This window comes from Brachionichthys hirsutus, chromosome 24 (genome assembly GCF_040956055.1).
Source record: "Brachionichthys hirsutus isolate HB-005 chromosome 24, CSIRO-AGI_Bhir_v1, whole genome shotgun sequence".
In the NCBI taxonomy this organism is placed as follows: Eukaryota; Metazoa; Chordata; class Actinopteri; order Lophiiformes; family Brachionichthyidae; genus Brachionichthys; species Brachionichthys hirsutus.
Genome location: NC_090920.1, coordinates 1,350,832 through 1,378,393, shown reverse-complemented (window position 1 = coordinate 1,378,393; position 27,562 = coordinate 1,350,832). Strand labels below are relative to the sequence as shown.

The window sequence follows — 27,562 nt, the reverse complement described above, 5'->3', positions numbered from 1 at the left end:
GTGAGCAATTGACCAACATTTATGCTAATTATTCTTTAACTTTAATTAAGACGTGACACAATGAAGCACAAGCGCCTCGCTCGCCTCCACCAGGACGTGTTTATTTACAGCGGCCAATGACAGGAGTCACAAAGTGTTCCACAGGTACGTACAGAGAGACATCAATAGTTCCCACCTCCTGCACAAAGCACACTCAGCGTGGGGCAGTCCGGGGGGACGGGGGGGACGGGGACATAGAGGACACACACTGTACACTGAGATCAAGGGAGACAGAAATAGAGGGGGGGGTTGAAGGGGGGTAGGGGTGCATTTTAGACTCATATTCAAATACAAAAGAACATGTACAAATCGTGTAGCCTCCAGGCGCTGCGCTCCCGTATTTACAGCCATCGTAACGTCCCCATGGCAGGACCATCCGTTTGAGATATGCAGGTACGAGGAAACGAAGCCGGCGCTATGTGTGTGTGTGTATGTGTGTGTGTGTGTGTGGGGGGGGGACGATTTGCAGAGCCGCGCAATGCAAGACGTAGCGGGAAAAGAGCGCCGAGGGGCACGCCTTGAGATACGCATCCAGCGAAAACCCAACAAAGACTGCAGAACACCCACCCCAACAGGGAAACTCTTATTGTGAAAATGTCCTCACACACACACACACACACACAGACAGGTGACTTACAGTATGTGTAGATACATTCAAAGACATACGTGCAACCTGATTCATGTAGATGAGTGTGAATACCCACAATGCATGTATGTCCACACACACAGAGGATACATTACATCGCACACGTTTGTTTCCTTCCAGCGTCGTCGACTGCGGTTTCTAAACTGTAAGACAACATTTCCCAGAATTCACAGCATTGCACATAAACTGACATTCTGCAACAAGAAAAATGAAAGAAAGAAGCAGCAGCAGCGACTGGAAAGGAATTTTGACCCCGCTGCGAAGGCATCGTGCCGCAAAAGGGAGTGGAAGGAGAAACGAGAGAAAGAAAAGGAGGGATTCTAATGCCGTAATTACCGTCTCCGGTGAAACGCTGCGGGAACGCCTCAGGGCCCGGATTCTACGCGGTCACTAAAACCTTTGGACCGAAACACAACTGAAAGAAAGAAAGAAGAAGCTTTTCATCTGAGGGGTGTTGACAGAAATCACAATAAGCCTGTTGCATTTTGGGGGGAAATAAAAGACACATCCTTTGGGGAATATTTACATAAAGGCTTTGTAAAATACTCTTTTTTTTTTTTTCACTTATGTACAACACATGACGACATCAGAGGGAGGGAGGGGGGGGGGCAAATAAAGGATGAACGAAAGGAATCATTCAGATGAAACACACATTCTTGGAATACTCCTGCACCTCGGGATCGCTTTTCATACGGATATCGCCGGGCATTAGCTCGGTGCGGTTAGCTTCCGATGACACACGTGAAAACGGCGTTAGAGAACGCCACCGCCCTTGCATGTGGGCGTGCGAGCGAACGGTTTCAGGCTGCGGGCTTTTATGCATTTGACTTCGCCCTGCAAAAAAAACCGGATTCCTCTCTATAAAACTTTGCCCGTTGCCTATCCTGCAGGTCGGCTCGGATCGTGCTCCGGCAACAACAACAACAACAACAAAAATCCTCCGGCGTGAAACGGAAAAGCTGGTCAGAAGAAATCAGACAGGAAGGAAAGAAAGAAAATACAATCACTGATGGCGTGTTTTTAAACACGATACATTGATCAATCAGGGTGTCGAAAAGTTTGACCCTTAAGCTCCTCCCACTTCCTCTCCAGTATTCCTATTTACACGCGCGCGCGCCTTGGACTTGGGGCATCCTTATGAACAGATATGCTATTTCACGCCGCTACTTCCTAGTGTTGCAGTTTCTCGGGGTTTAGGTCTCGTGATCCGAATGTTCTTTTTGGTGGCCGGGGGTGGGGGGGGGTCCGGCCCCGTTTTTACGCTTTGCTGTCGTCGGGCTTTGTGTGGAGGATGTTGTCGCCGTGCACTTTGATTTCAATCGTATCCGGCTTGAGAGACTCTTTTCCATTTTCTTCCTTCAGCGGTAGCTTCCTGCGGTAGAAGAAGAAAACACAGAGGTGAGGTTTTTCCGGTGGGATTCTCTCCCCCCCCCCCCCCCCCCCCCCCCCCCCCCCCCCCCACTCTCCCTCCCCGGGGACGTGACAGGAACTGAAAGCACGGACACAGATAACGTGAACAGGCACACAACTAAGGATGTTTTTGGGACATACGGTAAATGTTCCACCATGAGAGAGCGTGGGCGTGATGATTTTTCTCCTGCTTCCAACCCCCCCCCCCGCAGTAATTGCCCCCGTCCGGATGAATCAAGCTTGATTTAACCGACGCAGAAAGCCAGCGGGGATATTAAATAAAAAGCATGCCTGAAAGGAAGGCCGCATCCAGCACTGGTCTGGGTGGAACGACCGGGAAGCGAGGGGGGGGGGAATTAGGATAAATTATTATTACTTTTCCATTAATTGTGATCATTGGTCTTCAAATAAGCTCAAAATGCGACAAAATGGAACAAAAAAAGTTTGATTCTCTTTCTCCGGCGTTGCGAGAATGCCGGCGGCGGCAGCGGCGGCCATATTCCAAAGAATATTCAGTTTGGTTGGAATTTCGAGTCGGGTTTGATTTAATTAAAGGAACACGCCGGGCCCTCGGAGGTGGGGGCTCCGCCGGGAGCCCCTCAGGTTTAATTATTCATCCCGTTCCGACTGTAAATCATACGTGCGGCTGGGGAAAGGGCTAATATGGAAGGTTTAGAAGACGACAGAGAGTCTCCCCAAAATGTCCAATAAGTTCCAGAATCTCTGGACGACCTGAGCGGGGGGGGGGGCGTCTTGTGGCGGTTTATTTCCTCGGGGGGTGGGGGTGGGGTTCCTCCTGCGTCGGAACAACAAAAACACACAACAAAGCAGCACAAATCAAATCCCTCTACTTCATGTACACCTTTTGGGATTGGACGGTCGACTGAATAAGGCTGTGCTGTGATTGGCTGGAGGAGGAGGGGGGGGGGGGGGGGGGGTTCCCTGTCGCCTGGCTGGTTGATGTTAAAGTTCCTGCACGGCAGAACCAATTTCACGTCCCGTTAGCTTCATGCAAATCCAGAATGAAACTGTGTTCAGTCAGTGGGGGGGGGGGATCTCTGCACACAGGGGGGTCTTGTCCATTTCCTCTATCAATAAATCATCAATACAGATCAATGGAGCAGAAGTAACAGATATAGATGTATATATTTCAATAGTTGTATATATTTCAATTGTTTTAATGTAAAAGCAGGAATTGACTGGTAATTGCTTTGGCGGTATTTCGGCTACTTGGTGTCAGACTGCGGCTAATCGGCCGTATATTCTGGTTATGGATCCATCGGCTGATTATTTATCTCTAATAAACGCTAATAAATGGATTCCTTTAATGGAAGGAACAAAAGAATGAAACTAAAATATATCACAAGTAGGAAATAAGTAGGAGTGAAATAAAGACATCCTCACACAGTCATTAGCAACCGCAGCTAATTTATTGTGCGGCGTGCTTAATGATGCAGTACAGCACGCGCACACACACACACACACACGCACATGCACGCACGCACACACGCACGCGCGCACACACACACACACACACACGCACACACGCACGCACGCACGGAGGTTACATTTAAAACTACGTTTGGAACACAAAGCAAACAGAAATGCTCGCGGACATCGACGAGCCTCTTTGATTCAACGCTGTTAGATCCTGCGACTGCTGGGGCCTGGAGGGGTGTGTGTGTGTGTGGGGGGGGGGGGGGGGGCACAGATATTAGAGCCTGTGTAGATGCGCTCTTGTAATCTGTAAGCGTCTGAGTGGCACCGAAGCCCAGCAGGGGTGACTTGTTCCTTCCTTTGCCGACGCTAATTAAGCAGAAGGCCACCTGCGCCGGCTGCACAGAGACGACTCGGGTGGACTGAAGCGCGGCGAGCAAACAAACGCCCCGAGGCGTTTGTTTACCGTCTGAACCCTCGCCTTTGCTTTTCAATATTCATATTCAAGCGCGAAAAACGGCACCTCAGATCTCAGAGGGAGCGGGAAGGTCCTCGTCGAAGGGCGCTCTGATGGCAGGATGTGAAACAGAAGCGCTCTCGACTCAAACTCTAACGCCTCCTTGCGTAACGGGGCGTCGCCGCCCCCCGGTGCAGAAAAGGCTCTTGCTTGCATCATGATATGCGATGCAGCACCAAACGGCGAAGCAGCAATTGCAGCCGGGCGTCCAATCACAGACGGCCGAGCGAGGCAGCTGCAATCCATCGGCTTTCGTGCATTTAACGCGGCTTTAACTGGATTTTATGCAGCACAACATCCCAAAACTTAAATAATGCATGTTATACGTGTGGATACTGGTTTCATCTGGCTGCAGAGAGAGAGAGAGAGAGAGAGAGAGAGAGCCCACTTACACTGAGTTGGTTCATAAAATGCATTTGTTGAATTTTTCAGAATTTAAATTTCCCGATTTCAGAAATCCCTTTTATTACCATCCAACTTTTACGCTGGTGCAATCCATCCCTGCTTTTCTGTTGCGTGGATCAAACTTTCCAGAATCAAGGAGTCCCAGTTTTTAATCCCCCCCCCCTCCTCCCAAGAAATGTACATTTGAAAAAAGAAGCGCTTTGGCTTTTGAAGTCGTCGTGGCCGCGCCGAGACCTCGGAGTCTTTAAAGTTTTCCCGAGGCGACCGCAGGACCCGGCGCTCCCGACAGCCCTGCATGATCAAACCGCCATCATGTGGGAGTTGCACATAATGTGGGAGTTGCACTTTCCTTTCCTGCTGCATAACTTTCTTAGGTCTTAGGACTGGTTTCGTCCCATCTGACCGTCCCGCCCACCTCATGGTCCGCCGTCGCTCCGCGAAGAAGTAGCGCGACAGAAGACGCAAAAGTCTTCAGCTACTCCCACCCGGGGGGGGGGGGGACGACGACGACACTTGAGCGGCAAAGCTATAGAGTTCGGAGAGGGAATTGCTCTTTTGTTGGAGAGTCCAAGTGGATTAAGTTGGATTAACAGGGTGCGATCTAGCGCACTGCTCCAATAATGTTGCTAACGCCTGTCGATTTTCCTAAACACCGCGTTATCAATAGGATGGATTGATCCCAGCTGTCTGCGGCAAATCTGCAGGAGAAAAATCATAAACAATGTGAACGGTGGACATAAGATTATAAAAAAAAAGGAAGCGCCATTCCGTCTCTTCTGCTACAATTCATCCACAAAGATGTAGCATCAGAATCGCACCGTGCCCTCGAACACAACACTGACGCACAACCAGCCCCCGTGGTGATTTATCAAACGTCAACCCTCCCCTCCTCCTCTTCGTCTTCCCTCCTTTCTCTGCACCCCATCCACAGTGACAGGCAAAACACACAGCGTCACCGCCGAGCCCGGTGAAATCACGCTTTGCGGGCAACGTCCCCACAAATCCCTGGCTTGGTGTTTGCACCGTGCACTGGGTCTAAATCTGGGGAATACATATTTGTATATGAGGGCAAACCTTTAGGACGCATGCTGTCTGATGAGAGAGTTTCTCTCATACATACATGCATGGAAGCTACACGAATCTACGCGTGCAGGATTTCCATAAATACAAACATCCAGCGCATAAAAGGTGAGATTTTACACATGCACAGCACGGACGTACACACACTTGCACGTGCAACGCATGCAAAAGAGGTACTTCAAAGGTGAACTCACAGCACATTGTGTATGAAACGTACTGATGTTAGTGAAGAAGACATAATCAGAGACATACTGTGGCTGAAAGGGCGGTTGGGCGGCTGTTGTAGGTGTACCTACAGTAAATAAGAATGAGTGTCTTTTTTTCTCGCTCTTCTCTCAGTCACAGTAAATGTTTTAGAGGATTCTAGACTGTACATGACATAAATGCCACTGTGCTACTTGTATCTATTTGGGCGGTGACAATCGGAAGGTGAGAAAAAAAAAGACATATTTTGTAGAGTAATAGCATAAGATCATCTGCATAACGGGAACGTTTTCTGTCATTCCTAAAGGCTGTAAATGGATCTTCCTAGGACATTTTGGAACTTATGTTTTTACATCGATTCATTAATCAGGTCTTCGAGGTCATAGTAAAGCCAGTATTTGCCAGAGTAGCCCGCTATAGCACCTCGATACACCCACAGCAGATGCTAACCTCTGCAAGCATGAATGACCCGGTGACTGGCAAACACTGATACATCCCAACTGTTACCGTTAAAAATAAAAAAAAAGGGGTTAGAGAACCTGAAAACAAGCAACAGGAGAGGAGGAAACTCACAGGTAGGCAGCCTTGCCCTCCTCCATCTCTTTGCCCTTGCCGCTGGTGGCCGTCTTCTTGCCGCACAGCGTGCGCGTGATGCACATCAGCAGGCCGCAGTGACGCAGGAAGAAGCAGCTGACGTCCACCAGCACGAGGAGCAGCAGCAGCGCTCCCAATCCGAGGCCCACCACCGCTCCCAGCCCCAGGTCGCTGAACACGGATTCTGCTGAGGCAGTAAAAAAACACACGCAACTGTTAGCAATGTTTGATTCAGACACGTTAAGAGGTCAGGTTCAGGCGTAGAGTCCTTGGAATATTCCTGGACTTCTGGTACCTGGAGCATATTTGGTTGGGAAGCAAAGGTCAGAGTTGAAATGCTTTCTCCGACATTGGCCAGGACGCTCGGTTTAGTCGGGAACAACCAGCAATTGAACGTAATGAGAAAAAAATGGGCAGTGCAGCAAAGAGAGGCCCCCCCCCGGTGGGAAAAGCGGAATAGAGCCGTACCCTTAAGTGATCCCGGGGTTGAATAAACTGAGCGTCCACTGCAGGATCACTGCTGACAGTCGGAGGTCAGAACCGGCCAGGAGCAATCATTGATGGGAGAGTGAGAGGGAATGAACTTCCCTACTTATGACTGCTCTTATACAAGCATGAGAGCGGCTTAAACGATAAAGCGCAACCAACGCATCCGACGAAAGGCGCGTCCACGAGACCCGCCGCTCTCGAGCGAGCGGCAAAGGTGCCTTCCGGCAAATGATGTTAACTAAAACGCAAAGAGGAGAGGAAAACAAGGGGAAACGATGAGCGCCGGCGGAACAATAAACGAAGTCATCTTCATGGGGTCACAAGTCGGGAGTGCTGAGATTCACGATGGAGTACAGAGAAGTAATGGGGGCCATTCCTACGGGAGGGAATCGGCGATCGTCGGGAGGCTGAATGATCGCCGATGCAGGAGCGGTGAACGCCGTCCTCCTCCGGGTCAGCGTGATGAACCGCCTGCAGGGAATACGAGCCGGAGCTGCACGCCGGATGTAAATACCGCCGCCCCGTACATTTGAATGCCCGTTTGGCTCTCGAATGAAACCCATAAACTTGTAAGCGGCGCCTTTACTTCACGCGCAGAAGCGAACGAGTATTAATTGTTGGGTTTATGGCCCAGAAGGTTCACCTGGGAGGAACTCGTACGCTGCATCGGTCAGACTCAGAGGGAGGCGTTGCCTTTCTGCAGCCACCTTGGCAGCACCCCCGCCCCAGTCGGTTATTACCGGCTAACGAGACGGCGCTCCGAAGCGGGGGGCTATAACTTCCCTTGGAATGGTCGCCGGGACGCACAAACTGCAGCTGCAGGATCACCAGTCAGACCCGATGAAAGCCACTTCAAAAGTTCACTCAAAGTTTCCGACGGCGCCTGGGAAAAGTTCCCGGATCAACCTCTGAATCCACTTGGGCCGATCCGATCGCCTCCACAGACGGACGGCGGTTGTCGAGGATGCTAATTTATGTGAAAGAGCAAGTGAGCGGCGCGTTGCCGACATCTGCGCGGAGGTCATGCGCTCGCCGCCCGTTCCGACGCCGTTAAATCACGTCTGATTGATTGAGAGCAGGAATCATGAGCTCCATTAACGTTTTCAGCCATTTTTTTTTTTTACTCTTTTTATATCTGTCCTTGAACTATTTTGGGAAAAAAAGAATCTCTTGATGTTCTCCCGACACCACGACGAGGTTTAAAACGTGTTTTTTTTTTTTTATCTCGCTTTCTTATTTTCGCTGTTTCCGCAACACTTTGGGGAAACGGCTCATTTGTTTTCAGAGACTCTCTTTCCAGCGGCCATTAATTCTGATTTCCCCGCTCTATTAACCCTTTCACCGACTCCTGATTGCGCCTTGACAAACAGGCATCATCAGCGGCTTCCCTCCATCGGCCGTCCTTCGATCGGATCTGAGAGGGAGCGACTCGATTGATGATCACCTAACGGGCATTCAACGGGCATCAGAAATCGGGCGCTAATCCCGAGGAGGATAAACACAATCCATCGCGGAATGAGAACGGAGATTCCTCGCTAAGTGCTCCCTTTGAAGTTTGTTTGAGGAAGGCTCGCGGAATTAAAGCTAATCGCTAAATCCAAGCTCGGCCGGTGGATGAGGGACACGTCCTTCCCGTTTGTCCCGAGTCCAAGGAAGAATTAGAGGAGCTCCGATGGGATTCGAGTTCCCTCGTAGAGGAAATGGAAAAAAAAACCCCCAAAACCTTCACCTTCAGAGAATTCTCAAACTGGACAAGAGGACAGAGCTTCACCCGACGTGGGGACTGTTCGACAGAAGCCTCTTAGACACTTTGACGTTTTAAGAGCCATTAATAAACTCGCTTCTACACAATTGCGTGAATTAGAAATTCTCCCCGATGCAAGTTTGATGAGCGACGGAAGCTGCAGCCGGCTTGTCGTAAAATATTTACACTGTTGATCTGCGATATTGAAACGAAATCCTCTCCTCTCATCTTTGGTAAATTAATAATCAGGTAAACATGCAAACGTCGCTGATCCTTTTGTGCGGCGATAAGACGAGACAATAAAGCACGCTGCATGATTCGATTTGGAAGAAAAGAAAGAGTTGCAATCAATGGCATTTTTCTTAAAGGATTCTCTGCAAGCAGGAGGAGCAGGAGACACCGCCTGGTACAAACTAAGAATGTATGGATGAAAGGAGGAAGAGGAGAAAGTGCCAATTCAATAACTTGCCAATGCATAATACATGGAGGGAAAATTGAAGAAAGAAATTGGTTGGCGAGAAAAAAACAATATTGCGTTAACGTGTTTTCTGTCAGGGGAAGAAAAAAGCACCCAGAATGCACTGGGGTTTATCGGAGAGGGATAAAGGGAGGAGGCGAGACGGAGCTATGATCGGGATCGGCACATTCCTCACATCCCACATTGCTGATTGAGCTGAGATTTATTGGCGGCCGAATGGATCCGCTGCAGGAGGACAAGCCGGCGCAGACATCCCATAATGAGCAGCTTTCAGGCTGACGTTTATTCAGCCTGGCGTCTGAACGCAACGGACGCCGTTTTAGCTGGAGACGAACCCAACGTGAGACGGGAGTTTGCTCATTTGACGGGACGGTTGCCGTGGCAACAGGCGGAGCTCGAGAGTTTCAGGTGAGTTCATTTCACACCGAAGCATCGCTGAAACTCCTTGAAACGAGAGAGAGGATCATTCCTCCTCCTCCTCCGGCCTTTCTCCGCCCGCTAATGAGAGAAGACAGCCAATCGAAGCGGCCCCCACCTCCAGCCCCCCCCCGGCCTGATTTCCTGTTTGAGAAGCAGCGCACGGCGCCTCGCAGGCAGTTTAGCCAACGCGCTAACGACGGAGGGAAACACTCGCTCCATCCGAAGCAGCAACAAATGGCTGCGGCAACAGTGGGAAAACACGGAAGCTGCCGGTCCACGCTCCGTCCCGGGAATGGGAACGCCGAGGCATCTGTTTGGATGTCGCGTGTGTTTTTTGCACGGCAGCCCAAATGGCCTGGAGGATTTGGAACTGATGAGCGTCTTGAACGTTGCTGTTTTTATTTCAGGGACATTAAGCACACAACTAACAAATAAACACACTTCTCAAGAGGCGGAACCGAATTGGGGGGGGGGGGGGGGGGTGTCCGTGTTTGCGTAGCTGCTCCCATGATGGTGTCGGTTCCCTGAATGAGAAACGAGCTCCACTCGGTCAGGTCGCCGGTGGAGCATCGCAAAGCAGCGCCGCAGGAGAACCACGGGAGGAAGAAGAGGAAGAAGAAGGAGAAGAAGAAAAACAACCGCCGGAGGGTGTTTTCAGACTCCAAATGTTTGCTTCTGTTTGTGTGAGCAGCTGCTAATGAATCCCTCTGGCCGGCGCTAAGGAGGAGCCTCCGTGGTGAAATGTACCGGGCAAAGCAGGGCGCCACTTCCTGCTTCGGCTTCGACCAGCCAATCGCGCTGAAGAGGCATTGCCTTCGGCGTCTCCCAGAAACCTAAAAAATGTCCCTTTAGGGCCTCCGTAGCGCTGCGTTTCTCGAGCTCATCATGTGGTCAAAAAGGACTCGGGCTTTGCTAGCTAGCATCGTTAGCTATCATTCAAACAGCGACATACATCAACGTGTGTGTGTGTGTGTGTGTGTGTGTCCTCTCTCACACACACACACACACACACACGTCTCTGCGACTCATATTTCTCCTCATTAAGGACCCGAAATGAACGATTTCTTCCGCCGCGTCCGATCGGCTCTTAATCAGAAGGCTAATCTCTATGCCCTGATCCATGGACTGCAGAGCAGCACCTGCCACAAGGTCTATCACGCACACACGGGGACGTGCACGAGCCCTCCTCTTCCTCAGTGCGTTCCACTCCCTGAATGCTGCGTATCTGCGTACCTGAGATCTCGGGCTTCTGAGGCATGAAGAACTGATAGAAGGTCGGCTCCGACAGGCCCTTCACGTTGCGCGCCGTGATTTCCACCTCGTATCTCGTGTTCCACTGCAGCGGCTGCAGCATGGCGAAGTCGCTGGCCCCCGGGATGAGCTTGGTCATCCACTGCTCCTCTTTATCCTGGGGGGGGGGGGGATCCGCTCATTTAAAGCGTGATTTATGAGAGACCCGAGCTCGACAGGAAGTGGTCGATGGCGGCGGCGGCGGGCAGACTCACCGTCTTGTACTTGACGATGTACTCCACGATGGGCATCCCGCCGTCGTCCTGCTTGACCAGCCCCAGCCTGTAGGCCTTGCCCATCTCGCTCTGGCCGTGGACCGCCGGCGGACTCGGCTCCCCTGAAAGCAGCCGCGAGGGGAGGGGCTTAAAGGGAGACGCTCCCGTAATCTGGACCGAAATACGACGGCGCCGTAGACAAACATAAACACGGCGAGATGGAAAAACGGGGCGGATTGGATGAGAGCCCAGACGAGGAGCTGTGGTGATTGGGCGGACTTACGGATGGGCAGAGTCTGGAAGGACTCCGTGTGGCTGAACTCCCCCTGGCCTTTCCCGTTGACCGCTGCCACCCGCACCTCGTACGTCGTGTTGGGTTCGAGTCCCGTCAGAACCACCGTGGCTGCAGAGAAACCAGAGTTCAGATCCCTGAACCGATGGGAAGGCGACAGAAGTGATGGGACGCTCGCTTTAAGACTCGTTGGAGATATTAGCGGCGGCGCTATTAGCGACAAGCTAAGGTTTGCCGTGAGCTTCCCTTCCTCGCTGCCGATCACTCACTCTGGACGTGGTGCGATCGGGCGTCCCTCCAGTCCTGCGATCCGACCTCCTTGTACTGGACCAGGTAGTAGCCGATGGGGACGCCGCCGTGCGATTCCGGCCTCGCGAAGGTGACGGTCACCAAGCGCTGGGAGACGGCGGAGAGACGCACCGAGTACGGATTCGACGGCACGTCTGGAAGAGACAGGAGAAGTTACTTACCGCCACTCGGAGTTTATTACTGTTACCGTTACCGACGGTGACGCCGACTCACCCGCCTGGGCCAGGATGAACTCCTGGTATCTGAGGCCGATGTTGTTCCTCGCTGTGCAGTTGTAGCGGCCGAAGTCCCTGTCGGACCTGGGCGTCACCTCCAGCACCGACTTGCCCCTGGCGCCGTGCACCCGGGTGTTGGCGGTTCCCTCCGCGGCGATGGTGAAGCGCTCCCGCCTCCACAGCATGGTGGCCGGCGGGTTGGACAGGACGTCGCAGCTGATGTTCACCGGGTTGCCCTCCCACGAGTAGAAGATGGTGCGGTTGCTCAGGAACTTCGGGATGTCTGCGGAGAGGAGGGCAGGTTAACCCCCCGCCCCCCCGAGAAGAGGGCGGCAGGGGTGCGCTTGTTTCTCGCTGGCTTGCTTAATCTCCTGCTCGAATGGGGTTATAATCGGAGCGTTTATAACCACGCGGTGGTGACGGCACCGTCTCCATAGCAACCACCACGGCTTGTAAGCCGGTCCCAATCGCCGCATCGCTCCCTGAGGGTGATTTTATGACCCCGGATCGATAAACTCACACTCGATGTCCAGGAACATGCTCTTCTGATGACCTCCGATCCGGCTGAGGGCCTCGCAGTCGAACCGTCCCAGGTCGGCGAGCCGCACGCCGCTGAGGGTCAGCACCGACTTGCCGTGGCGGCCGCGGACTTCGAACCTTCCGTCCCGACTCTGGAGGCAGACGCAGGCGACTTATCCCGAAGCACGGAACGGAAACTACAGTTATCAGTCCCTCAGGCGGCGTCGACAGACGGCTTAATAAGAGGCTCAGACACACACTGGATAGGAATGCTGAGGAATGGAGCTGGAAATTACCCCCCCCCCCCCCATGCCCCCTCCCAGCCTGTTTGATATGCAGCTCGCCCCAAAGAACCGGAGAATTCCGACAGGATAAAAGAAATGTTGGTTGTAAATATCAGCGAGGCTGGAAGCTAATTCTGGTTAGCGTAGCCTTTTCTGACAGCCGTACAGTGTGTGTGTGTGTGTGTGTGGGGGGGGGGGGCTGGTTATGCAGATTGGAGAGTAAATTGAGAGAGGACCATCCCGCCTTAAACCTAAATGACTGCAGCCATCCATCAGGGCTCGGTGCCGCCCAGGCGGCGTTTGTCTTGGCGTGTTGGTTCGCGCCGCGCGTTTCCATAATTGCGTTTTTTACCGCGGGAAGACGAGCACTTACTCTGTGATTTATCAACCCGGGCCGATTCGAGCCAATGCACACATTCATTTATCTTCGCCGTGACCTTTTTCCCAGAGAAAAGAAAGAACGGCTGCCATCTTTATTTTTATTTAACTAAAACTGCGAAGTGAAAGTTTTGTGGGGGGGGGGCTGCGATGAAGAGAGTTCGTCATCGACTTTGATGGCAGCCAATTTAAGAATAATGACTTTTCAGCGGTACCTCTTTAAATTTCTGACTGGGAATGGGTGCGGGGGGGGGGGGGGGACCAGGAGCTTCATATTTTTCCAATTTCTATCTTTGGATTACATAAAATGCAAACTGGAAAGAAAAGAACAAATAATTTGCCCCGCAAACCCCGAAGTCCTCGGCGCCTCTCTCAGCTGAGCGCTCATCAGAATAAATGCGGGCTCTGATCCCCCCCCCCCCGCCCCGGAGACAATAATCTCGACAAAGTCAAGAGTTTCAAACGCCGCCTGTGAAAAATCAGACGCACATTTGTGTCGAGGGCAGCTTTGATACGATAAGAGGCGTACGTGTAATGCAAGCGCTCCACTCACGGGGGGGGGTGTGGTGTGGGGGGGGGGGATCAATCACGCTTAAATGTAAATATCCTCAGCCTTCAGCCGCCGCCAGCGACTGCGTGCCGAGCAGATGGGCGCCATTATGGCTGCCTTTTGATTTGATGAGGACGTATACAAGCTAATTAATTACCTGCTAATGCAGCGACTTCTTTCAGCACTAAAGAAGAGAAGAAGAAGAAGAAGTCCCGTTTCACACGCATTAAATGAGAAGAAGAAGAAGCGGGAACAGGAAAGCGTGGAGGGAAGGCCGTTTTGCACTCCCGCCCGGTGATTCTGGGGGGGGGGCGGCCTATCGTGTGAGTTCAGGCGTCGCCGCCGGGCATTTTGTTTCCTAGAGAGCTTTCGAGAGCTCGTTAGCGAGCGTCAATGGAATCCGCTTTAATTACGCGGCTGCACTTTAAAGTCATTCAAAGACGACGTTTGGCGAATTCAAGGTTTTCGCAGGAGACTAATTGCTCGCCAGTTGCGTTCAAAGGCGTGGGAAAAGCGGCCGCTGGTGCCCACTCATCAAATCTCACGACAGCCCGGACGGAGCAGGTTGCAACTTAAAAATAAAGTTTGCATCAACATTTATACCCGCCCCCCCCCTTCCGGCGGTCCCTACCCTGTCGCCGTCCACGAACGTCTCGCCGTCGCTGGCTCGCCTCCACGAGATGTCCGGCAGGGGCTCGCCGTCGGCCACGCAGGAGATCATGGCGGCGCTGCCCTCCACGGCCGTCACGTTCTTCAGCTGAGTGATGTGTGGCTGGACTGGAGGATGGAGGAGGGAAAGAGAGGGGGGGGGGTTAGGGTTAGAGTCGGGGGGGGGCGCCCTCAACGGCCTTCTTAAAGCTTAGAAACACACAAGACAACCGGTTGCTCGCTGAAGCCGCGAAATCCGAAAGGAAAAGCAACGTGAATGGAAAACCGTGGCGCCCAGAGGGGATCTGGGGGGTGTGGGGGGGGGGGGGGGGTGTCGGGGGGTGCTTGGCAATTTCAGGAGGCTTCACCCAGAGTTGGAGAATTCATCTTCGGGGATTTCGGGAGCTTGGGGCGACACAAACAGGCGCGCAAGCATGCGTTAATGCAACGCACCTGCAAGGATCAGTGGACGGATCGACGGTGCAAAAATACACCAGAAAAAAGCTCCCTCTCCGCAGCCATACGGGCGACAACCTACTCCCAACTGTTGCTGAGTTCTTTTAGTCACCATGACAACATCCTTGGACAATGTCTGATGTTAGCATGATGCTAGCAGCTTTATATCTCCATGACATTGGGCGGGAAGTTCGGTCTGGGGGGGGTCACAAACAGGTGAAAATCGAGGACGAATTCACTATGATCATTTTCAACGTCTGTCAAAACGTCTTGCATCACAAATCCACCACACACGCACACACACACACACACACACACGCACACACACACGCACGCACACACACACACACACGCACGCACACACACACACACACGCACACACACACACCCCAGTCTTAACCTGTTCGTCATCATCGCTTTTATCTGCAGCCGTTTCGCCCCCCCCCCGATGCCCTTCATCACGCAAATATTTAATGGAATATGTCTCATTTATCAAGCTCGGTGCAAAAGCCACTCTGCAGGGAACATTATTAATAACACATTATCTAAAATATTTCAACTCCAAATGGGAACGCACTGAGGAACCGGGCTACAAGATAAAAATCTAGAATTAATTTGACCTTCTTGGAGTCTTTTCACGGAGCAGAGGCGTTTTTTTTTTCCATTCTGATGTTTAGGATTAATTAAAAAGAAGCATATTTTACTCTACAATTGGTTAATAGCTATAATTATACTTCATTAGATCAATTATAGGCATTTAAACCATAAACCAGTAAATGCAGGCCTTGAGAAACGCGTTTAATTTTTCCCCTCACACTGTGAAATCCATTAATGGAGTGAAATGATGACATAACGGCGCTTTGAGAAGAAAGCTTTTGTACAGTTTGACTCATTACCTGATCATTTCCTGACTGTTTTTCCAGCCTTAGCGCGGGGCTGATTCCTCCTGCAGCCACATCTGACATTGAACGCAGCGCCGCTGAGACCTCTTTACACCGCGGGGCTAATTTTGTGATGAAACGTAATGTAATCTTTTTCTTGTCTGCTCGCATTTTCTGGAAGCAAATGGTGCATTACGTGCAAAAAAGGAAAAACCAACAACAAAATAGAATGCCGTGATGCGTTCAGGCAACGTAGGACATAAATCCAATTTAAGAGGAGGCTGGATTTGACAGCAGATCAGGAAGATGAGCATTAAAGCCAACTCAGACGCTTCCGTCAGCTAGCTAGTTTTGCTAATTTTAAGATGCGGATGATTAGTGCTAGCCGTGTCGCGCTAGCCTGCGACGATGGAGCTAAAAGCGTCACTGCATATTAAACCAGAGCAGTAAACAGATATAAATCAACACATTTGGCTTCTAAAAGTTCAAAAAGTCGTCGCTTTTTTAAACTTTTGTCTCGACGGTAGCCGTAAAACATCTCGACTGGGATCGCCGCCATCTAATCAATGCATTACGCTATTGATAGCTCTAAGTGGAAGCCAAAGTAGTCCAGACATGATGTATGGACGGGGGAAAAGGAACCGTCTAGACTAAAACAATCGAGCTAATTAGCTAGCATAAAAAAACAACAACAACATTTAAATGATGGATGTTTTTTCTCTCCTGTCTGTGATATTTGTGAAGGTGGAACTTGAGCTAAGCTGCGCCCGTCGTCAAGACGCTTTCTAATTGGGGAGAAGCGGGAACATGGCCGACATTAAATATGAAGAAGCGCTGCAGCGTCTGAACCTAAATGGAACCCACGCGGGCGTCGAACTTAAACTCTCTTCTTCTCCCGCCTGTGCTGTCAAGGGTAATAAAACCCAACGTGCCCTGCGAATATCAAAGCTCCTCCCTCCCTCTTAACGCCGAGCGGGAGGAAACGGCCAGCGGGTTTACAAAAATAGAAATTACATTTTTTGTGCAGTGAATGAAATGTCCTTTCAGCAGGAATGGATCAAATTGATTCGGTTGTTCTGCGGCCATATTTAGACAGGTTTTTTTTTGTATGTGAATAAAGCTTTATTGATCATAAACATAAAACAGCGCAATGTCACGGGCGAGGCTGTTCTAACTTAAACGCTGTGGAGGAGCACAAGAGGAGGGGAAAATCCAGATTTGAAATCGAGGGATTAAAGGGTTAGTTCACACAAAACGCAAACGGATCCCGACCGCTGATTGGCTTGCGCGGTTCGTTCACCCCTTACCGAACACTTTGAGGAAGAGCTCCCTCTCCTGAGACCCCGCCTTGTTGGTGGCCTTGCAGGTGTAGGTCCCGCCGTCGCCCTGCCGGATGTTGCGGACGGTGAACATGCTGCGCCCGCCGTCCAGCCTGGCGAAGATGTACTGCTCCGACGGCTCCAGGCGCTGGCCTTTCCTGCAAGGGGGGGGGCAGAATCTGATCTCAGCGTACCGTGGATAAGCTGCATCTTAAACAGAATATAGCGTTCTCATCAGCGCCGGTTCATCTGGTCGGCTCGACGCCCCTCCCCTCGCATGGCGTGAAGCCGGCTGGCCGCCGCCCCCCGTAGTTTATTTACTTGCAGCTTAACCAGACGTTAAAATATCTTTAAAAAACAATCCAATACAGGTGGAGATGTGAGCAAATTAGGCCCTCTGATGATGATGATGATGATGATGATGATGCTGACGCGACGGCAGCTTTCACTGTGAAAAGGAACGCCTGTTTTAACAGCGCGGACATTTAAACGCCCACCGGGAGTCGTTTATTTCGAAGTTAATACTTCACATGAATTAAGGCGACCCGCCTTCTAATAATGAACCTTGTAAATAACACAAGGCACCATGGGAAATGAAGTCAAAGCCAATAATGTGTTGCAATTCACGAAATGAACAAAATAATTCAGCTTTCGTGACAAACACGAATCTAATTCCTTCAGTGAAGCCGCTCGGATAAACGTTTCGTTCAACCGGATCGGGATCGGATCCCGTTCTGCAGGAAGTGAACGACCCTCTAAAGACGGCAGCAAAGCCGCAGAGAGATCATCGACTGATGCCGTGGAGAGTTAATAGCCTGGAGGTCAGAGATGCGAGGCTGGCTGCGAGATAAGAGCTTCCAAGCCCCAAAAACTCAGATAGATCTATAAAAAAATAATGTTTTTTTATCAGCTGCAATTTATTTTTAATCCGCCGAACATCCTGTGTTTACCCAGAAAGCTGCACAAAAAAAAAAGTGTGGAAGCAAATCCTTATTCTGACCCTGTTTATTCTAATAAGGCGCTACCCGCCACGGCGTGAAGTGAATTCACAAAGACGACGAGAACACGGAAGCGGAGACCGATGAGAAAAAAAGGGGGGGGGCGTGATTGAACGCCGACAGAGGAAACACCAACGCCAAGTAATAATAACTCAGGCGAGCCGAAGAGGAAATGAAGTGAGGCCTCATCTGCGGCGCTCCGGGTGCCGTTAGTCCGACGGACCGCTGACAGGTAGCCATTATCAGAGCGGGATGGGAGAAGAGCCACCTGGTCCAGCTGGAGGATGCTGGGAGGCTGAACCCCCCCCCGGGGTTACTGGTCGAATACACTGTTGATCCGCTGCTGCTTGTTGATTCTGGGAATCTTAGCCCATTCCTCCGGGACACACGCCTGCACTTGTGGAATATTCGTTCGGTTTAGCGGGACATCCAATGGAAACCCTCCTTTGCCCGGAAATCTGGCTCCACGGCGCCTCGATTGAATTGTCTTTTGTAATTAAAAAAAAAAGGCTCAACAGAAGTCAATTAAATTTTATGATACAAAAAAAAAAGAGAGAAAGAGTGAGCGGAATAATCATCCCAGGAAAAGAGCTTCTGCACTGATCTTCAAACAGACGCTCCTCATTTGGTGTGTGTGTGTGTGTGTGTGTGTGTGCCGGGTACCTGTGCCACGTGACCACAGGGTCCGGCGATCCAGAGGTGACGCAGGTGAAGGTGACGGATTCCTGGTAATCAGCCGTGGCGTTGAAGGACTGCTGGAAAACCGACAACACCGGCGGGACTGCAGGAACAAATAAATAAAAAAAAAAACAGGGCAGGAAGTCAGACAGGAATACAGGAAGTGTTATTACAAAGCGCCAGCGCGGAAAACCGGTCTTGTGAGCGCTCGCCGAAGACGCCGCTTCAATCGGTAATCCCACGGGGATTCCAAGTGGCACTCTGACCCGCCTTTGGTGAGAAACACAATGGCGCCCAACGCAGCGAAGCATCGTCTGCCTTCAGAGACGCGGCGCTGAATCCAGAGGGAAAAAGGCAACCGGAAAACATTCCGGCATCAAATCCAGGAGAGACCCGCACCGGTTGTCACGACGACTTTATCGGGAGTACGTATTGAGCGTTGTCGGGGATCATATAGCGAATCCCCGACGGCCGATCGGATGAAGACCGTCGCCTCGTGATTGGGGTAAAAGGAGAGGAGGTCCGGCCTCTTCTCCATCAGCCCCTCCCCAGTGACAGCTTAATGGTTCTTTATCAGCCTTCCAAGTCCATTTCTAAAGCCCCCACTCACGGTGCCTTTCTAAAACCACTCTGGGGGGCGTCCGATCTTGGGCCCGCGATTACACGTGGCGCCCTGGAAAGCCTGTCGCCAACTCGCCTCCATCGCTCTAATCCAGGACGCAGACTGTCCTCGTGTGCTTCCTGTCCCGCCTCCACGATTACCCACACTTGTGTCCCATTACTCTCCTGCCCCCAGTAGCCAAAGCTTGCTCCTGTCAGAGGGGGGGGGGGTGCTGCTGGATTAATGGGGCCAAAGTCAGAGTTTGCATTGTCACTCTTTTTAACCCGGCCGGATCGCCATGGCAACCTAAGCTGCGGGGATGAAATCAAGTGTAATTCTTTTACGGATCAGGTGCGTGCATGTTTCCGCAGGTAAAATTAACCCTTTCATCTTAAACAGCCAATTAAAGATGCTCCATCAAGTTTAAAGGTTTAATGCTGGACCGGCTGTCACGTTAGCGTCTAAGTTCTGCAGCTCTTGAGATCCATCTCTTATTAAAAAGCAGTCTTGATGAAACACACTTGTGAAGTTGCAGGAGGCGAAAGAAAAATAGAAAAGAAAAAAAAAAAAAAAACTCGCCGGAAATCTAATCAAGACGAAGCGTCGCCGGAGATACCTAATGAACCGAACGCCGCAGCGCACTGCAGTCTTTCTTCAAGGATCAATTACGCTAACGACGCCGGGCCAATCATAAGCAGGGGGGGGTTTAAGCTTCCAAAGGGAATCTGGCGACGATACCCAGCTCCATAGTCTCCCTCGCAAAACGCGGAATCTAGTTCAATCCCAAGGTAGCGAGTTAGCGAGCCGATCCGGGATGAGCGCGAGCGAAATGAGAGCTGTTTCCACTCTGCAATACAATCGGTTGTCATAGAGACAAACTGCGATTACTGTGGTTCATCAAAACGGAAGAGAGAGAGAGAGAGAAGCTAATAATGTGGAGAACAATAGAGTCTATTGAAAGCAGCAGCACGCGGACCAGAGCTATTATCCTAGCCGCTAATAAAACTGATCAGAACTATAAAAAAAAGTTTGGGGGAAGATTCTTATTTCTATTCTTGCCAAACATCTTCAGGGAAGATTAACACTGTGCAGCAAATGCATAGGCAAAGCTAGCATCCGATTAGCTTAGCGTCAATGCTAATAAAGCCATTGAACTCATTTCATCTTGTTCTATATTGCCCTTATTTCAAGATAAGATTAGAATGACTTGAAGGGCGCTCACACCCTTCTTCGCCCTCAGATTGCTTAACCCCCCCCCCCTCTTCCTCGATACGCCATCACCTTCATCCACAGCCTGCTTTGATGAGACGCCGCCGACCGGGGGCAGCTTCTCCCGGTCGGCGGCGTGCTCACGGGCGAGACGGCGTATCTTTTATCAGCCGGGGCGATGAATATTTATGACTTCACAACAACAACCAGCTACGGTTTGAGTAACTCGTGACCTCGGAGTGAGGATCTAACGTCCTTTTTTTCTGCGGTAGGGTTTTGCTTTTGCTGCTTTTCGTTTTAGCATTAAATAGCATAGAGAGCTAAAACCTTCATTTTTGTCCCCGTTCCTCCTCCTGCATGTTTTTCCCGCGTCCCCACGGCGACACAGAGCAGCCCACTGTCCACAGCTGATTGATAAAACATGCAGCACGGTCTGCTGCACCCGTCGGCGCCTCCTGGCGTCCCACTCTATCTCTATCTGCGATGCTCGACCGGTCCGAGGCGACGATGCTGGATGTCCTCCGGTCCCCCTGGTGTCCTCCTCCTCCTTCTTAAGATCAGGCTTCTTTTATTGTAGAATAAAGTTTTCTCTTTTACCTCAAGACGACTGCTGACCTCAGACCTTTTTTTTTTTTATATCGTAGAACATAAAACGTCCCTTGAGGACGCTAAAGCAAAGCATTAGCTCTTTAAGCTAATTAGCTTTTCATTTAGAGCTTTGTTTCATGCTAGGTTAAACTCCTTTAGCTTTGATTTGAGCTCCACAGTGCCTGCGATAGTTGCTGACGGTATAGTAGTAGTCTCCTAATGACACCGTTGTCCTACTAGCATCCCATTAGCATTAGCATCAGAATGTTTTTCGCATTAAAACCAGGATCTTAGTGGAATCACGAGAACAGCTTTTAATAGATGTGTGCGACACAAGGAGGCGCTGAAGGGCACATTTCGAATGCTCAGAATAATAAAGTGTGACGGAGACATATGTCCCCTTGCGCCATCTTGGACGTTAAGCGCCACATCCTTCTAAGCACGTCGTATCCTTCGCCAAGACCAACTGGCGTTCCCCGCACGAAAGACTTCGCCTTCTTACGGCACGTGTAAAATTCGGATCAACAGAAATCAAAGCGCCTCCCTCGGGGGGAGGGGGGGGGGGGTGCGCGGCGTCTTCGGGATGCTCCAGACCGTCCCATCTTGACGCCACATGGCGAGTGCAGCGCCGCCGGAATGATCGGCCGCGCCTCATTGAGCAGGCTTATTGGATCTTCCTCAGAAGTGAGGTAAGTGACGGACTAAATCGAATTCGGTTTGGTCGTTCTCGGGCGTTGGGGCCACCCCGCCATCGCGTTAGGCGAGAAGGAATTACGGAGACGGAGACAATATCGCGGCTGCTCGTCCGTTACGGGACGGCGTCCAGTAACGCCAAATCACATTTCAATTACTTCAGCAGTCCGGAGCGACTCGCTGTAAATTAGGACAGGCAGTTTCGGATTTATTGACTTGACTTGACTGTGAACTTAAAACTTCAAAAGGCTTGGACATTTCCATCCTGGTTGATTTGAAAACTCACCGTTGACGACCACGGCGATGTCCACGAAGTCGATCTCGCCGCGGGCTTCCACGCTGGCCTCGCAGCGGTACACGCCCTCGTCGGCCTTGGTCACCTGGCGGATCTGCAGGTTGTTGTTTGCCAGCGCCTGGAACCTGCCTTCACAAGCGCGGGGCGGCGAAGGAAGGAAGGGGGCGGGACCGGGAGAGGCGGACGGCGAGAGAGAGAGAGAGAGGAGACAACGAAAGGACAACGGCGTATGATGGAGAGAGAAGCGAGATAAGAAAATTGGCGTCTCCACCCTTCAGCAGCTCGACTCCACCCCCCCGCGGCTCTCCATGAAGTGGGGCGGGGCACGCTGGGCGGCGTGGTCGCACTTTAAATAGCGCCTTTCTAAAGATCCGTCCTCTCAGCCCCCTTGTTAACGCGGTTCCTGCCCAGGCCTCCGGGCCCGACGGGCTCTCTATTCACACCGTTTGATATCCTTGTCTTATTGTGAAGCCGCACAAAAAGACGGAAATAGCATTTCCTGGAGAATCGGAATTTTGGCACATTAGAATGCCTTTTTTCAATGAAAGGGAGAATTGGGCACATCCGAGACTCTTTAGATTTTCCTCTGGCAACAATCGAGCGCATTTGGCAGCTTCACATCCGGGACGAGATCCCTTTGATGTTTTTCTGCTTACCTGCAACTTTTATTGCCTTAATAATCTACTCGTGGAAGAATCGGGGCTCGATCGTGCCGGATGAAGTTAATGTAAAACTAATCGGATGACAGAAATAAAGGAGGAACAACAAAAGGAACTTACTGTGGTGCTGCTCTGTGATCTCCCTGTCCTGGTAGTACCACACCACCACGGGCACCGGCGAGCTGATGACATCACACACCACCTCCGCCGTCTCGCCGTGGCGGAACTCTTGCGGTGACTGCAGGTCCCGAAACGTCAGCCTCTCTGAGAGATGAAATAAAACCAATCACAACAACGCTCTCTCCCTCTCTCTCAGCGATGTTTAAGTTATAGATGACACTCAATCCCAGTTTGAAGCGGAACCCGCTGTTGTCCGAATGGTGAGCCTTGCGGTGCGCCACCTGCTGTCGTCCGCGCGCTGTGAAACCGAATAAATCAACGACAGCTCCCATATCGTTCTCTTCCGTTAGCGAGGCTTCGGCATTAGCATTTTGCTGTGTGATTTATGCCACGCCGCTCCATGGAATGAGTTCCCCCCCCCCCCCCTCCTCGGCTGCGTCCTCCCACCTGCGAACGTGTCTGGAATGCCAGCGTCTTCATTAGCTCCGCCTGTTTCTGCCACTGAGTCTTATCATTTCCACTTTGTGCTCTTCATTTGATTTCCAATACCTGATGTTTATTTCACCGCCCCGTCCGTCCCTGTCGGGTCCGAACACTCACGATGTCACGAGTTCCTTCTATTTTAGGAACACCGCCCCTCCAGAGCGACGCTCCTCCGTACAGCCGACGCAGCTACGGACACTCGCTCGTCTCTGAGGGACCATTTTTTGGAAAACAAGCGGATGAAACTTTATTGGTTTTGTCAATTAATAAACTGACAGGAAATTAAAGGGGCCGGTCGCGACGTTGCTTCTGGTGAGCGTTTCATCCGAGGGGAAACAGGTGACTCTGATGGTGTTAAAGCAACCCCCCCCCCCCCCCCCCCACCAACCACAGATCATTAATTTCATGTACGGCAGGATGCAGAGTCCGATTGGAGCTCCAGGCGGGATAACATCCGTATGCTGCTCGTGCAATCCGCCTTGAGGGCCCCCGGTGAGTGACGCCCGGTTGCCATGGAAACACAGTTTTTTTTGGGGGGGGGGGAGCTGGTCATGTGGTGAATGAGGCGGGGGCTGAGTGCCGGCAGGTGTGATTGAAGCGGCGATGTCTCCCTTAATGACTCGCCGGGCGAGGATGGAAAAGGCAACCCACACAGCAGGCGATGATTTCCTGTGTGTGTGTGTGTGTGTGTGTGTGTGTGTGTGTGTGTGTGTGCGTGTGCGTGCGTGTGTTCTACTGGAATCAAGTCCGCAGACTTCTGCAATTCTGCAGATCAAAGACGTGAGGTATCTGGGTATTTGAAGATGTTGATGTTTTTGCAAGCTAACGTTCCCTCCGACGCTACTTTCCGTGAGAGGAGCAGTCGCTCCGATCCCCGGGAGGCAAAGCGCCGAGCGTCTTGCAGGTAAACGCGTAAACGCTTGTGCTGTTGCACGTTATCTGTCACACTTACGGTAAATCTCGAGCACGACCGAGGCCTCCTCGGTGTGGCCGCCGGCGTCAGCGGCCTGGCAGCGGTAGATACCGGCGTCCTCGATGATGGCGTTGTAAATGATGAGCCTGGAGCGCGACGCTTCCGTGTGGAGCGCCATCCGCTTGGAGGGCGCGATGCGCTCGCCCTGGGGGTTGTACCACTCCAGCCGCACCGGGTCGCCGATAGCTGCGAGCAAAGTCAGACAAAGGCAGATGAGATACATTCCTAAAAAGCAGAGCTCGGTACCCAATGCTAACCCGACACAGGGTCTAGCATTGTGGCGTGGGATGGCGTGGGATTTTGGTAAATAGCTAATAGCTTCCTGGTTTGATAGCGCTCCGGCACGCGACGACAAATTAGTCGATCTAACGAACGGGCGGGAAAAGGCGGAGGATCCCAGTCACCCCGGCCGGCATGCTAACGCCGATCATCATCCCATTGCTTCCAACAAGCGCCATATTCTTGGCGTGCGTGCGTGCTGCTTGTTAGAAGGTTAGCTCGCAAATCTGATGAGGCAATGAAACATCACGCCGCGGCCGCCGCCGCCGCCGCCGCCTTTCTTCGCGGATTCCCAAGAGGGCCTCGTGTTTCCGGATACTTCCAGGGAGGAGGGAAGTGTCAAGCATCGCCTGCAGGCATGTCTTTATACCTGTTAGCGTTACAACGCTAGCGCTTCTGCAGATGACAGAGACAGCTCAATGTGTCTTGACGCCGCTCGCACGGTGACAGGTCATTTGCCTCCGCAGATGATCTGAGGAGACGGCAGCCGCCACGCTTTCTGCTCTCCCCCTCTGCTTGTCTTCGGGAAGTGCACGGAAAGCTATTATTAGAATCTGCACACCGAGCGAGCGAGCGAGCGCCCAGTGACTGGAGCCGGCGGAATGTCCACACGGCAAGATTGTTTGTCTTTCATTAGCGGCAGGTGAAACAACAACTTCACTCGCCATCGGCTCGATTTCAAACCGGAGCCGATAAAACGTTTTTTTTTTTTAGGAGGCGGTTACGAGCCTCTTTAGGAGCGATGGAGCAAATACAAGGCAAACTGGCTAGCCGTGCCCCATGGCGCCGCGGCTAACGGGACACAAGTGCAAACAGCGCCATTTTTCAACTTTGTGAAAGGGAATTTTCCTCGGCTGAAGGAAAAAAGGTTTTTTCCCGTCCGGAGAATAAGGAACTCCAGCAGCCAGCTCTTCCTGGCAAACTTTTGAAAGAGGAAGGATTTGTATTGAACAGGTAAATTGATTCGTCCCACACATCAAAACGCCGCCCTTTGCCCGTTCTTTTTGTCTGATCCATATTTACGTGGGCCTGAATCGTAAAACGTCTCTTTCAAGAACTTCATCCTTTATTCGTATGTGTGGAGTTTCTCCGGGGTCTTGCGATATAGCGGCATAGCATAGCATAGCGGCGCTCCCTGCGGTGGGAAAAGGAAAGTGTCGCTTCCACCCGTGGTCTTTGAGGGAGGATGGCTCCTTATCTCCGACGCTCCCCCGCCTCCCAGCGTTCCCCATTCTTCCCAGTTCTGCCGTTTTATCTCTGACACCATACGGACCTACCTTTGCTTTGCACTTCCTGCCAGTTGGAGTCCGTTCACCTCTATTTTCCCCTCCCATTCTGTCCACAGACCGCCACTCCTTTGGTTGTTAGCGCCACGCTGAGTGGGCTGGCAGGAGACGCGAGGCGGGCCAGCAGGAGGCGGGCCGCCCCACCAAGCCGCTGTCAGGATCTCTGCTGTGGCTCAGCGTCGATACGCGGTTCTGAGAGGACGCTGGCGAGGCGGGACAACAGTGGAGGTGCGGATCCAGTCAAAGCCGAGTCAAAGAGTCACTCGCCATATGGACAGCATGGCCGCTGCGGCGTTCGCCGTCATCCACGCAGCAGAGAGACTTCACAAAGCGCAGATCTAAGCGCCCGGCCCCCCCCGCCGCGCCTCTGACCTGCCCCCCAAACACATACGGAAAAGCGAGAGGACTGCGGCTTTTGTACCTGTGCAGATGAAGAACTTGGACTCGCCGACACTCAGCTCCACTTTGTTCAGGGATATGGACACCTGCAGGGCGGCTGAAAGACAGAAATGAAAGTGAAGACGAAGAAAATGCAGCCCAGAAATGCCTCTGGATGTCTTATGTGATGAGTCATGACTGATGACTCAGCTGGGGGGGGGGTCATTTGTAGGTCAGAACGTCTCGGCAGCCTCATGGCGTGACATTTAATGAGCTTCTCGCTTTTCAAGTCGACTTTCAAGTCACTAACCTCCTGTAGGTGGCGGTAGAGAGGCAGTGCGGTGCGCGTGGGCCCCGCCGTCTCTCTGCATTATTGAACCGGCGCCACCGCCGCCGTTTCAGCGAAGGCAGAGGCCGCTCTGGCGGCGATTAATCGTGTCTGTTTAACCCGCTGGCCTCCTCGACCGTCTGCCTCTGACTTCAGGCAGACTTCAATCAGCGCTTCAAGTGGTTTAATGGCGTTCAATTATTAATTGATCCCGGCCGGCCGGCAATTCATCACGAAATTGAAGCTCCTCGCAAAAACCAAGCAGGCGGAAAAGACGAATGGCCTGGGCACCTTTTTTGTTTTTTTCCTGCGAGCTGTCATTTGTTAGAATCGTAGAATTACGTTCAAAACCTGGAATCGTGCGGTTGGCATTTTGAAGGTGAAAAACAGTCCCTGTGTTTGCATCTTAATGAGAACGCCGCCGAAATACGACGGGATAATTTGTTTACTTGACGGCGTCCCGTCTGGTAGGGACACAAACAGACGTGCTAATCATAGAACGGGAGGCTATTTGGGCCGCGTTCACCTGGTTATTACAGCGATTGGGTCAATATGTTATGAGCCGCGCAGCAATTATCAGTTCCAATTATTACCTCCTCTGAGAAGGGGCGGAGCCGAGCGCGACACCTCGCTCAGCAGCGCCACCATTAGCTAGCTTGAGCGCGCAGACAAGCTAGTGAACGTGTGATCGACACAGAGGTGATATTTAGCAGCTAAAGTGCTACAACGCTCCCTCGGGAGTTGTCAAAACAGAGAGCAAGGGGGGGGGGCTTAAACCCCCCCCAGTCTCAGGTATAGCCAGAAACATCACTCCAGTGTTTCTCCCTGCTTTGTAACTAAGCCAAATAATTACGTTCCCCAAATGGAGGTCATCGAGGTCAGCGACGAGGCGCTGCTCAACCAGGTAGCCTAGCAACATGATTGAGCGACATCTGGAGCCAGTTTGTGAAAACCTGCCAGCAGCTAAGTCGGTGTAGCTAACGCTAAAACAGACTGAAAGGGTCTCAAACGCGCCGTCGCATTCAGCCTGCGTTTGAATGACAGGGTGGAAAGCGTCCAATCAGCTGGCAGAGAATCAGGGACGCGCTCCCGTAATCCTGTTCTTCATTTAAAAAAAAAAAAAGCCCCATTAAAGCCGCTGCCAAATGAAATGCACCGGAGAGAAACTGTTTTTG

General features: G+C 51.7%; 1 protein-coding gene across 1 annotated transcript; it reads right to left on the bottom strand.

Moving 5' to 3' along the window:
* Positions 1-1,851: 1,851 nt before the first annotated feature.
* On the bottom strand, positions 1,852-26,430 carry LOC137912229 (neural cell adhesion molecule 2-like). The gene is made up of 16 exons (XM_068756578.1): positions 26,370-26,430; positions 26,103-26,177; positions 24,096-24,302; positions 22,661-22,804; positions 21,873-22,010; positions 18,481-18,598; positions 16,808-16,977; positions 14,147-14,292; positions 12,305-12,455; positions 11,783-12,067; positions 11,530-11,703; positions 11,252-11,371; positions 10,969-11,090; positions 10,697-10,871; positions 6,312-6,519; positions 1,852-2,057 (listed from the first exon to the last, which is right to left on the bottom strand). Exons 1-16 carry the CDS (start codon positions 26,428-26,430, stop codon positions 1,943-1,945), a joined length of 2,409 nt encoding a protein of 802 aa, XP_068612679.1. The 3' UTR covers positions 1,852-1,942.
* Between the last annotated feature and the right edge of the window lie 1,132 nt (positions 26,431-27,562).